General features: G+C 43.8%; 1 protein-coding gene across 1 annotated transcript in view; it reads right to left on the bottom strand.

Moving 5' to 3' along the window:
* The window catches only part of CRYL1 (crystallin lambda 1), a 95199-nt gene that overhangs the window by 23473 nt on the left and 58158 nt on the right, over positions 1–13568 (bottom strand). Inside the window, exons 2-3 of the mRNA XM_034664957.1 lie at positions 8957–9118; positions 1819–2013 (exon numbers count right to left, since the gene is read on the bottom strand). Coding sequence (XP_034520848.1) covers positions 1819–2013; positions 8957–9118 — 357 coding nt within the window. The remainder of the gene's footprint in view (positions 1–1818; positions 2014–8956; positions 9119–13568) is intronic.

Raw genomic sequence — 13568 nt, forward strand, 5'->3', positions numbered from 1 at the left:
TATTCACCACAGAAAATTCTTGAGGTTCTAGTCACACTTTATCTTCTCATTTCTGTAGCCTCATCTCAATTTGTCACAAACTGTATCCTGCTGGATTTTAGCACTCGGTGCCTTACAGGACTCCAGGCACATAAGTCCCACAGCAGCCAATGTAGAGACACATGTAGGATTCTCAGGTATGTCATCCCTGAGAACATTCCTGCCAGCCAGTAACATGAATATACTCAGTCCACCATCAGCCCCTGGAGACAGGACAATCAAAAGGAGGGCAGTCAGAACGAAGCAGTGAGAACACCTGGAACGGCCAAATTCAATAATCCTTCCAGCCCTCCCTCCACGTCCAAGCAGTAAAGGACACTGGAATCCTCCACCACTCTTCTGAACCTGGAGCCTCCAAACTGCAACTGGGCCCACTTGGTGGTCAACACAGAGAATTCTTTGTGTAGGACTCTCACCTAATTCTATTATACCAAAACCTCCAAGTTTTTCCCTTGAATTGGCTCACATCATTCTGATTAGAGAAAGCAAGATTTACCTCAGGGCTTTTATCTCTTTGGGGCACTAAGATACCCTACCAATAAAAGTAAAAACTGCCTTAAAACCTCTCACAGTGTTTTACTGTCATATTGAGCTTTTCCTGTGGTCTGTTAAAGTGTTCCCTTATTCTAGACAAGTGGAAATATTTTAAATACAGTTCCACAGGGGTGCTTTCAGTTCAGTGTGTCTTTAAAATATCCTACTATTGACTGATACTCAAAAACATTCCACAATTTGAGAAAATTGGAACTACAAACTTAACAGTGAAAATCCCAGCACTCTACCTTGATGATATAGGGGCATTAAGTGGATTTAAACAGTGAGGACACAGAGTTGCAGCTATTATGTGGCAAATGCACAGAGCAGTCAGGTCAGATGACAAGTCTAACAGCGATGGGACGGAACACCAGAGCCAGGACATGGGGACAACATATGCATCATTAACTGGGAAGCTGAAACACAATGCCCACAGTCCATCCTAGTTCTTCTCTCATGCTGGGATCGGCAGGCTACCACAGGAGTTAAGTCAAAGAGTGGGCCTATTCCAGGAGCAGAAAATTCAGCCTGAGCTCCATTCCCTTCTGCCTTGTGTACCTGGACAGACCCTCAACTCATGCTACCATGTTTCTGCAACAGGAGAGTGGGCAGACAGTGTTGTTTACCCATGCAGAAGCTGGGGAAGCATCAGCAACCAAGTGGACAGAAACCAGATGGTCTGAGCCCGAGATCCCTGGACTGCTCACTGAAATCCTGGGGCTGCTCGGATTGTCTATCCTGCCCAGCACCAGGTCCTTCGTAGAAACGTACGCAGAGAGGTGATCTTTAAAGTCACGTATAAAATCTTTTAATGAAAGGACAAGGTTAACCGGGTCTCTTTAGAGGATACAAGTGTACTCAAAATTTAGTTTTTCCTCCTCTTGAAAAATTATAAAACTGGGGGGAAAACCTGAGACTGTGAGAAAATGCAGTGTGTCACACGGAGATAATTATGTGGTAATGGTATGAAAGGGCAGGAAACAGAGAAGTCTATCAACAGGTGTGAATATCAGATGACTTACTGTAACAGAGGAATCTCTGAAACATACAATGAATTGCTACCTTATTTTTATTTTCCTTGCCTGTTGACTGAACCTGAGAGAAAGAGCTTGCCCTCAGTCCCCAGAACAGAGCAAGCAGGACCGAGTGCTGACTTTCCCACCCACCACCCCCCTCTCCACGCAGCCTCAGGACGCTGCTGCCACCTTCCCCTCAGCTGCCAGAGGCTGGAAGCAGCCCACGCACCTCCACAAGCCGCCAGGCCTCACTGATGATGGCATACTGGAGGCGATTCAGGGCAAAGCCATCGATCTCCTTCATGACTCTCACTGGGGACTGTCCAATCTTCTGCATCAGGGCGTAGGTTCTGTCCACTGTCGAAGGGGCTGTCTCCGGGTGTGGGACCAGCTCAACCAATGGCACATAATATGGTGGATTTACCTTACGGGAGAGACAGAAGAGGAGAGGGTCACAAGACAGCTCTGGAGTTGGGCTGCTGTTCTGGCAGACTCTGCTTGCCTAGAATGGTCAGATGGGGCAGATTTGTCTTTGGAAAGGCCTCTTTAAATTTAGCATCCAATGACAAGAAACTTGAAATATAACTAATCCACAAAGGAGGGAAAGAAAAAACTTGAGCACAGAATTCCGTAGCTTTATTTACAGAAAATCAGTACCAACATATGAGGTTGAAATTTGGAGGTGCCGATGACCATCCTATACATTCACGGCTAATCTCCAAATCCCTGAACTCCCCACGGGATTTCTCCTCAACCCGCTGTTTAGACCTTATAGGCTTCTACCTACCCCGGCCAGCCTCCAGAGCCACTCTTTCCACAAGAGTCACTGCAGGTTCTTGCTATTCTGCTGTGTCAGTATTAAAATCATTGACAGCATCTTCCCAAACCTGGTATTTCCTTAACTTCTCCACGTTAAGCCTCAAATGTCTGTCTGCCCCGTCCCCTTCAAATCTCACCTAGAAATCCCACAGCATCAGAACTCTGCCGCAGCCACGACATCACAATACAGCCTGAGATTAGAAGGGCCGATCCACGGTGAGTAGGCCCTAATGGAAATGCTTGCTTCGCCCAGCTTTTACACTTTGGGCTCTGGTTTCCTTGGTGTACTTTGAGAAACTGTTCTTGAATATTCATTCCCAAAGAGAATTACCCTGGGTCCAAAGAAAATGCTGCTTGGTAAAACTTGATTAGCCTCGCCATTAAAAGCCAAATGCACTGCAGTAAACTGTTTCCCAAATGATGCTTTTAAATAATTTTTCCTTGATATAGGGATGAAAATTCATAGAATCTTATAGTCACTTCAAGAAGCATCCATTTTAAAATGACTTCTACAGAAAAGGGAAAGAAAAATTTCTTTCTCCTAGGACACTGCTTAGGAGAGGCCTATAGTCCACACACAGCTTAGTTTCTGAGACGACTCCTGCTCTCAGCCTGCCCTGGTCATTCTCTCTCAGCCCCCTTAGAAAGCAAGAGAGGATGGCACCTGTTTCCAAGTAAGTAAATTATAACTCAGTGCCGCAACTGAATTACTTGTCTCCTGCCTATACTCTTTTGAAAATGTCTAGCCTTTTTAAATATCAGAATTGTAAGAACTGGAAGTCTGTGTATCTTAGATGAATTTTATCTTACTATCAGACAAAGGTGTTGGGCTTAAGGTCTTTCAATGTTGCAAGCCTCATGGGTAAAAAAACACAGACTGAGACAACAGTTAAAAAGCATTTGTAAGTACAACTTGCTAGTTTCCTCATCCAAGTATTCCTCACAGGCTCTCCTCTGGCCCACACTCTCCTTAAATGGTGGTACTCCCAGGCTGCCATCACTGGCCTCCCTCTGTGTCCACTCTCTGGCTCTAGGCAGAACTCAGCAGCTCCCAGGGCGTCATCCCCACCCCAAAACACTGAGATCTCACAGGGAGCTCACCTCCCACTCCAGGCCCAATTTATAATTGTGCACTGGATACACCCCTAGGATAGCCAACAGGCATACACTCAACCTGTCACAAATTAAACTCCCTTCTCTCCCACCCTAAAACCCTGGGTCCTCTTCCTAGAACCCCATCTTGATGAGAACACCATCACAGCTCCAACACCCAAGTTAGTACCATGAGCAGTATCCTTGGTGCTTACCTCTCCCCTGCCTCCCCCACTCTCCATCAGTGATTCTGTCAATTCTATGCACATCTCTCAAAAAACCCATTCCTGCCACCACACGCTTAGCTCAGGCCATCACCTCCAAGTCAGATTCTGGCACTCTCCTCACTGGCCTCCACCTCCAGGCTCATTCTCTCTGCCACTGCCAAGGTGATCCTTTGTCAGGCAGGGGCCTGTCAAATCCAGAGACACAAAGGTGAACCTGAGGCTGCAAGGGCTGGGGGCAGGAGAATGGAGAGTTGCTGTTTAATGGGGACAGAGTTTTAGTTTCAGAAGACAGAAAGTCTGAATGGATGGTGGTGAGGTCTGCACGACAGTGTGAATGTGCTTACTGCCATTGAACTGTACACTTAAAAATGGTTATGATGGCAAATCTTATGTGTATTTTATCACAATTAAAATTGAGAAGAAAAAAAAAAAACTAAAAACAGGATGCTGGTCATACCACCTGCAGTTCAAAACCCTGCAGGATCCTGATTCCCCCCACCCACAAAAATACAACTGCATGATCTGGCCCTTTGAGCTTCCTAAAACAGGTTGAGTTTTCACGCTTCTGCGTCCATGCGCTCAAGTTAATAAGCTTCTGAGCAAGGACCTCCCAGAGTCTGAGGGCCTACAGGGGGTTGTTCTTGCTATGGCACCTCAGTCCTGGGACAAGGATCCTGATCCCTACTACAGGCTCAGAGATGAACAGTGACAATGACAGGTGTGCCTTAAATATAACATAGTAGAGAGAGGAGAGGTGGGGATGGGAGAGGACAAGAGGTAAGCAAAGCAAGAAACTTTTTTTATAAAGATTTATTTATTTGACACACACAGAGGTGGGGTGGCACACAAGCTGGGGCAGGGGCAGAAGGAGAGGGAGAAGCAGGCTGAGCAGGGAGCCCAATGCCGGGCTCAATCCCAGGACCCTGAGATCATGACCTGAGCCGAAGGCCGACACTCAACAGACTGAGCCACCCAGACGCCCCAGCAAGCGACTCTCTTAGATAGGAAAGGAATGGCTGTGTTTCCTGACTGCTATTCGGTTTCTGACATGGACGGTAGGACCTGGGCCTTCTGAGCTCAGGAGTCTGTGAGTTAGACTTAGAAACATGCCCTCAAGAAATGGGAAGAACAAACAAAGGAGGAAAGGAGGCAACTTCTTTAAAGGTTACAGGAGATGGTCCTGGGCTCAGCTGGCTGGAGAGCAGGGCTGAGCTTTGCTGGAGGCGCAAGAGAGGGCCTGGCCTATGAGGCTCTTTGAGAGCTCAAGTTGAGCAGGGCAGTCCAAGGGGGGCAGTCTCCATTCACCTCGTGAAAGCCTGCCCAGAATCTGGACTACAGCCTGGGAGGCATGTGATCACGGCGATAGCACAGCCCAACACAGAGGCTTCGTTTATTTTCTCTGCAGCAGATTAAACAGAGTTAAACTCGCAGAGGATAGGCAGACTGTCCCTTTTCCCAGAACACAGGCACAGCAATTTGCAATTCATTCTCACAGCCCTGCTGGGGAGCGGGCACTCCTGACCAGGTGAATTCCTCTTCCTCTTTATGAGAGGAGTGTAAAAATGAAGGGGTATCTTGCTTCAGCAGGCTGAGAGGATTTAATCCCTCACCATTTTGATAACTTAGGTAGTAAAGTCCTTTTGTTAGTGATAAGCCCTACCACCCCCTTCCTGAATTCACCTTCCACAGACAGAGAGGGAAAGGCAGCCCCTCTGAAGGCAGTAACTAGTAATGTGAAATGGGCACTGCCGGCACACGCACACACACGTGTTCTCCAAAAACAGACGAACATTCAAATGACCACCAACATGAGGGCACATGGTTCCGGGTCAGGTGGGAGAGTGAGTCGGAAAAGGTGCAAGCGTGGGCAAGGAGTGCTCCGATGGGAATACTCTGGGCACCTTATGCAGGTAGGGCCTGATTTAATTCCAGGCTGTGTTAGAGCACCATGGCCAACTAGAAACCTAAGTGAGAGCTGTGTGTTTAGGAAGTGTTTCCACTCATGACTGTAATCCCTGAGCAGATGTGTGTCCTTCCCAGGCAGAGCCATCTACAGGGCATCCATGAGAGTGGCACCAAGAGCATGTGATGGGCTAAAGCAGCCCCCATCAGCTCCATGGCACCATCACGTCCCCAAGTGAAAAAAGGTTGTAAAATGTGGTTGAAACTATCAGTAGAAAACTGCTGCTTTGATTGATTGCTAACACAGATCTAAGTGCCAAGACAGAATGCAACCAAACTCAACCTTCAGATAATCACCAGCCACCAAATGGCCATCCCTGAGCCCCTTTACACATCCCCGGGGAGACAAGGCAGACAAGCAAAGGCAACATAAAAAACATTTGAGTGGAAGACTGTCAGGGACACAGAGAAGGGCCACATTAACACCCTCTTCCTGAGCCTGTCACTTTCCTGACTCTAGTCTATGAAGCCCACTCAAAATTCCCACTCAACCTACCTGTACGCTGAGAGAACACACTCACCCAGCCATGCTGAGCTGACCTGAAAGCTTCTCACTCCCCAATGGGAAAAGGTGCCCAAGACACAGTACGCGATGTGGAAATTCCTTGGCTGCTGGTTCTTCCGAGGAGGGGTGGAGGCAGCAATCTTTGGCAATTGCTGACTATCCACTTTTGCCCCAGCCTTTCAGAGGCATGAATGGGCTTCCTTTTCCTTTATGCTGTTTCCTGACTGGGCATAGTTGTGGGTGACTGGAGCACAGAGCTGAGGTAGTGGCACGTGAGCTGATATGCTGGGCTTCTCCTGCCTAGCCTGCAGGGCTGAAGGGAAACTGTAGCTCCCCAAAGATCATAAATGGTTCTGGATTACTTAGGGACTGTCCATCCAGCTTAGGTTAAATTGTTCAAAGATGATTTTTTCCCTCACTCTCCTTGAGCTCAATGGAATGATTAAACAATGGGCAGCACCAGCACAAAAGAAAGGATAAAACTCCAAAGACAGTCAACTTGGGCAACTTCATCTGCTTTAGTTAATGTTGGCTTTGGTATAAAATAATCTACAGAAGTAATAAGACATTAATTTTTGAAATAAGGTCTGAGCTTACTTTGGCTATGCTGCTTGCCTTTGATTAAAGAAGTAAAAGCGAACAACTCTGGAACTGTAGGAGAAATGTCATTATTCCACAGTCACGGGCTGAACTGCTAGTCGGAGGTGCTTGTTAGGTGTGACAGGAAAGTGAATAAGGTGTAGTCTCATCTACCAGGTAGTTTAAAATTAAGAGATATGGGTAGAAGTCGAGTTAAAGGACTTAGGAGGTATTTTCTAAACAATTTGACTTCGTTGTTTTTTTTCTTTTATTTTACCTGACTTAGAAAGTAAAATCTCTTTACGTCAAAAACCAGGGATGTACTGTATGGTGACTAACATAATATAATAAAAATATTATTATTAAAAAAATAAATAAAATAAAATACAAATTAAAAAAAAGAAAGTAAAATCTCTGGTTAGAAATTGGAAGTTTTCAAGCAAGAGGCTTACACTTTTCACTGAAGCAACTAACAATGGTTTACAGTTTCTAAGAGTCCTTTTTACGGACATGTAAACGCCATAGAAACAAAGATAGGACATGTTTATGCACTTGGTATTTGGATGCTTCAGTTAAGGGTCCCTCCTGGTGCTAATTTCCTATATCTGAGTGGTAGCTAGACATGACCGGTTTTCTTTATGTTCTGTGGGTCTAAGTCTCTGTGTTTTATCACCAATCTCCACTTCCCATTGTACTTCAGTAGGAGGACATCTGGACAGATACATACAGTCATGTGAATGGTGGTCCAAGCTGCCCCACTTCTCAGCACATAGAATTCAGCAGGCATCTGTGATTCCCCCTTTTTCCTCAGCTCCTAGGGCAAGTGTGTTACCCCCACCCCTAACTCTGAACTACTCTTGCTCAGAAAGAGGACCTTCCCTGCTCTCAGTCTAGGGCACTCAGCCTCACTGAAGCCCTGGTCACCCATTCTTGGAATACTGCCCCAATTCTGTGAGGTAACCCCTCCCCTCTCTGAGCCATCTTCAATATAGAAAGAACCTTCCAATTACCTTCCAAAGGCAGCATTTCCACCACATCACAAGGCTGCTCTGTGCCTAAGCCAGTCCCAGGTCTTCAGAGCAACTCTCAATATTCTGTATAACCCAACTGTTCCCAAGCCTTCCAGCTTTTTCCTCCTGCTGTCCAAGTATGTGAGGTACGTGTGCTCTTCCAGTCAGGCTGAATAAGGTCTGAGCTTATTCTGCACGCCCCACGCTTGCTCTTGGCCAAGGGTCTTTGTTTACACTCTTTCCCAGCCTCACATTCTCTCCTCCCTTGTCAGTCCAACCAGATCTTGCCCACCTTGGCCCCAGCTTCTCCATTAGCCTCTCCTCAGCCTTCCCCTCTGATGGCCTGCTGGTGCTGGGGGTGTGGCCACTGTCATCTACTATCCTATTTATTATGGCTTGAGCTAAGTTAGCTTTTCTGTCCTAACAGTCTGTCCCGGTTCTCCAAGGTCACACTGAGCTCAGTCGGTACTCAAGCCCCCACCAAGTGATCCCTGGATCTCCTCTCTGATTCCTCTTTCGTCACATTACCACATTCATCTCAAAAAGATTTACTGAGTGCTTGCACATCAATTTGGAACTCACTGTCCAATATAACTCATCATGTACCCCCAGTGAATAAGTCTGCCCAGGTAATTACAACAAATGGGTACAAGGGAACAAGAAAAAGGGGTAGGGGTTTAAAGTCAACCTACTGAACCAGAATTTCAGGAGCAGGACCCAGAATCTTGACTTTAGCAAAACTGGTCCTACTTTGAACTGTGTTGAGTAAACTGCACAGCACAGTGACATGGTTACAAAATCTTACTCAATGTATACATTTTTTAAATGTAGCTTTTTCCCTGACAGTGGCATTATGTGTTTAGTAGCTTCTTTCTTCAGCTGGACGGTGAGTCTCATAAGAGTGAAAGTGTGTAAGTATGTCTCATTCTATCCCATTATGCATTAGGTACGCAGGTACAATTCAAGGCATTTTTGGATTAAATTCTTTTTTAAAATGCCGGTATTGTACTACTTTCTAAATATACTAAAAAAATTAAATTATATAATTTTAATTGTGTGGCATATGAATTATACCTCAATAAAGTAGTTAAAATATACTAGCAGAGTAGTCAAAATGTATTGCTCTAAAAACCAGAATGAGATACAACCAAGTCTTGAGGTTTATGCACTCACGGGATGGGCCACAATGCACTGCTTCACGTGCGCCAGGCCAGCAAACAACTTGGAAGGCAGGAGGCAAGAGGTGGAGCTGCTCAAGACAACTTTATCATCAATGATTTGATCTAACTGAGCAAAAATCTTCTTCTTCAGCTCCAGGTTTTCTGGCACGCATTCCTGGAAAGGACATATTCAAATTACTATTCATGATACTGCACTCAGGCCCCAAGCAAAGCATATGTCATGTTTGGTTCATTCCTCAAATGAACAAATCGGAAAACTACTAGCATAATTTAAGAACAAAACAAAAAGCTGCCGAGAAACGCAGCCAAATCTCCATAACTCTGGAAACGGTGACATGCATATGGGAGTTGTATTTTCTAGTTTTACATGGGTCTGAAAATTCTCATAATAGAAAAGTCGACCAACTGAAAATTCCCGTAATAAAACACGGTGTGCCAAGTCTGTGGGGGTGGACTATGACAGCGCCTTTGGCAAAATGCTACAAACAGCAACAGTAGTCATCACCACTTATTTTCCCTATCTGTCCTGACCATCAGATCAACTTATCTTCAAGGAAAAATCTTATCTTCATGAAATGAACAAACATGTTACATCCATAATTCCCAAAGTCTTCTTGAGCATCCATTTCTAGGGGAAATCCTTTTGAAAAGGACCTTTGTTTCTAAAAATCTAAAATTACTTTAATAGGGGCATGGGAGGAGGACAGAGGAGCAAATTTGGATTAAGTGCTGCAGATAACACGGCTCTGAAATTCTAATCATGCACAGAGCCGGGGCAGAGGGAGATGACATTCTCCAACACCCAAGTGCGGTCCCACAGGTGAGGCCTGTTCCTGGGAATGTGATACACACGGTGGGTACTGCCCTGCTGCAGACGGAAGCAGAATGGGAGAAGGATACTCAAGCTACTGAGTATACTGATACTCCAGCACTAGAAATACTAGAGGCATCCTTACCCTCCTGCCACCAACTCCTCTGGGAAATGACACAGGGCCACTCCTACCCAAATGGGTCACAGCTTACCTGGAGGCAAGACGCCTTTCAGGGCAGGTATCATGAACTCCCAAAGTTCCCCGGTGAATTTATAGGATAATAGTATCAGTATGGCTTGGTAATCATCAGCATCAGAATCCACTGGGTGCTTGTCAAAAATGCAAATTCTCAGGCCCTCATCCCAGACCTAATGACAGTCGGCGGCCAGGTGGGGGGGTCCAGATACCTGCATTTTTGTCAAACATTCCAGTGATTTTTGTTCCTACTGAAGTTTGAGACCCACTAGTCTGAGGTGTGGATCCAAAGTATGAGTCATCTATACTCTGAGTGTGACATGCTACCAAATACGTCTTCGAGAATCTCTCCACTCTGATGTCAGAGCTCTGTCCTACCCTCCTCCCCCAGCTACTCAGGGACCAACCAAGGACGTCCTGATTAGGGTATTAGCATTGTGGTAGCAGAAACTGCATAAACACCAGCAGATAGCCAAAAGTGTGTAAAGGTGAATATGAAATGCTGGAGGACTACTAGTAATGATATGAAAATCACCCCTCAAAAATAAAGAAAATATGTTCAAGTTTGATTATTTTACTACCTAATCGTTAATGAGATCTAATATACTGAAATCAGCTGCGTAAATATTATGACAAATTCCATTTTTATATCCTCTACAAGATTAAAAAAGTTCTACTCTGAGGGTAGGGAGTCAATATTGTATTTGTTTATACTTTTTAAAAATATAATCAAACCATGAGAAATTTTACTAAGAACAAAAGGTCATATAAGCACCACATCTCAAAGACAGAAAAAAAATGGAGTCATTTAAGAACTGTAAAGGCCATTGTATTAAATCCCCTTATCAAAAGGGGGAAAAAAGCTACAGTAGCTGGCTGGTTGTACTGAGTAATTCCTGGATCAGTTAAGTCAGCAAGTTGGGTTAAGTTTAAATGGAGCCTTGTAGTAAAGCCAGAGACTAAGAATGATGCAGATACTGTTTAAGCTAATAAAAGAGTCCTTGTGAATAGCCTTATTGTTAGCCTGTCATGCAGATTCCCCCCTGAAATTCTATGCCTTTCTTCAGATCATTTGATTATCAAAGAGGCAAGAAAAACCGAACCAGAGGAAACCCAAACCTGCTACAATTATGTAAGGGTTTTTTAATAGCACATTTGCTTTAAGTTTTGTTGTTGTTTTTGTTGTTGTTGATAGTAACAACTATGTTCAATTTGGTGGGCCAGGGTTATAATGCCTCTGTCCATGTCAAGCCTTGAGTTCATTTCCTTGCTATTCAGTAGGGAACCAATACTCCTTGTCTGAGAAATGGAGTCTGAAAGGCTATTAAATCAGGACCCTCATCACTTGTGGTTGATTGCAAAGCTAAGAGAGCCTGAGAGGAAGGGCAGAGAAAGGTACCAAACAATGAGAGAGCTGAGAACCTAAATGCGAAGCAGTCTTGCTCTCTCTAAACTACAGCCATGTGACCAGGTGAGAATCCAGCCAGTGCCTTCCCAACGCAGCAGTGTTTTTCAGGGGTCATTTCTAGAGAAATCACCCCTGAAGGTCATAAGCTTGACTTGGCTTAAATTAAACTCTGACAGCATTTTGAAAGCGATGATTATCTGTTTCTGTTCTGTTTGTTTTGAAGTGGGAAGGAGACACAACACATAACAAAATTCTCACACACAACCACTATAGTCGGTACGCTCAGATTTCAACAAACAAAACTCTGGGGAAAAGTAAAGCACATGTAACTTCCCAAGTACCTGGTACATCAGAAGAGTTCGCTCATCTCAGGCAGTACCACATAGTTAAAAGGTAAGGTTAAGTTTAAATACTTTTTCCCTTGCCTTCTTGAAAGGAAGAAACTGAATGATGGTATTATAGGTATAACTTTTAATTCTCTCTAACTTACTTATATTTGAAAAGGTAAATCATTTATAAACTTTGGTGTTTTGTTATTAGTCAATGTTAGTCAATTAGGAATGTTCTAGAAAAGCAACATGGCCACAGCAAGTGAGTGTACTGGCAAAGGGAATAAGGACTCGCTTCTGAAATTTACTCACTTTCTGTGCAACAATACCATTTTCCAAAGCAAATATTTTCAAGGGGAAAATTAAATTTCATTAATTTTTTTAAAAAAATCAACTCAGGCATCTTAGATAGGTGTTCTGTTGCTAGAAAATCTACATTTGTTAATACAAAACATCTGGAAGCAATCTTCAACGTGTTTTCCAGAAAAAAAGTAAAACTAAATTAGAAGACCTCAGTACTTAAAGTATTTTACATGCAAAGAAGTTCTATTAGCCAACAGACATGAGGAAAGACATGGCAAGAAAAGAAAGGTGAGCTAAGACCCCACTGCAATCATGGCAGAAGGAAATTCGTTCTCAAACCCAAGAGGGAAGTGATCCGCATTACAACGTCTGTCAGCGCTGATTATTACCTATTCAAGTTTTCATTATCACAGGCAATAAACTGTACTATGCCCTAACCAGGGGCTTATTTTTTCCTTAACATCAATAAAAAGTTTTTAAAAACATATTACAAAACCCAGAGTTTACAATAATCTAAAACAAATTATAGGAGCGCCTGGGTGGCTCAGCTGTTAAGCGTCTGCCTTCAGCTCAGGTCATGATCCCAGGATCCTGGGATCGAGCCTGTGTCGGGCTCCCTGCTGGGCGGGAAGCCTGCTTCTCCCTCTCACACTCCCCCTGCTTGTGTTCCCTCTCTCACTGTCTCTCTCTGTCAAATAAATAAATAATATATTTAAAAAAATAAAATAAAATAAAAAAATAAAATCTTTAAAAAAATAGAATAAAACAAATTATACCCAATCTAGAAAGACCTTTCCAAAGTAAAAATCAGTGTAGACCGTATTTAGGAGTTACTTCCTGGGGATTAGGTGTTACGGTTACCAGGATTACTGTTGTTTGCTTTAAATAGCAGTCCTTTCTTTGGACGACCACAGGGAATGGAGAAAAGGCTGAAGTGGCACCTGCATTAATTGCTGTCCTGTTGACGAGTCTATGTTCCATCCTCATTCCGATGCTATTTCTGGTACCTTTTATCATTTATTTAGAACTGGGTTAAAACACTTGCCATGAAAAAAATACAATTAAAAATAGTTCATTTAAGCCTGCAAATAGCATATAGTTTTACTGCATTTCTAAATATTTCTCATGAGGAAGACTCGGGACTTTTAATACAAAATTTTTACTTAACAGAGTGCTGGGAATAGCATAAAACACAAAATTGGAGGAGAATTAAGGCATCAGGAATGTTTTTTTTTTTTTTAGATTTCATTTATTTGAGAGAGAGAGAGCAGGCAAGCGTTCATGAGCTGGGGGAGGGGCAGTGGGAGAGGGATAAGCTGACTCCCTGCTGAACACAGAGCCCAAGGAGGAGCCATCCCAGGACCCCAAGATCGCAACCTGAGCTGAAATCAGACACCTAAACAACTCAAGCACCCAGACGCCCCAAGCACTGAATTTTTAAGGAGAAAAATGAAAAATAAATAAGTTGATGTGAAGGATATCACATCAATCACTGAGACCATTTATTACCAGCGAGGACTATCTTTAAATTCCAGGTGACAAATCTGAGAAGACTAC

The sequence above is a fragment of the Ailuropoda melanoleuca genome, chromosome 7 (assembly GCF_002007445.2).
Source record: "Ailuropoda melanoleuca isolate Jingjing chromosome 7, ASM200744v2, whole genome shotgun sequence".
NCBI lineage: Eukaryota > Metazoa > Chordata > Mammalia > Carnivora > Ursidae > Ailuropoda > Ailuropoda melanoleuca.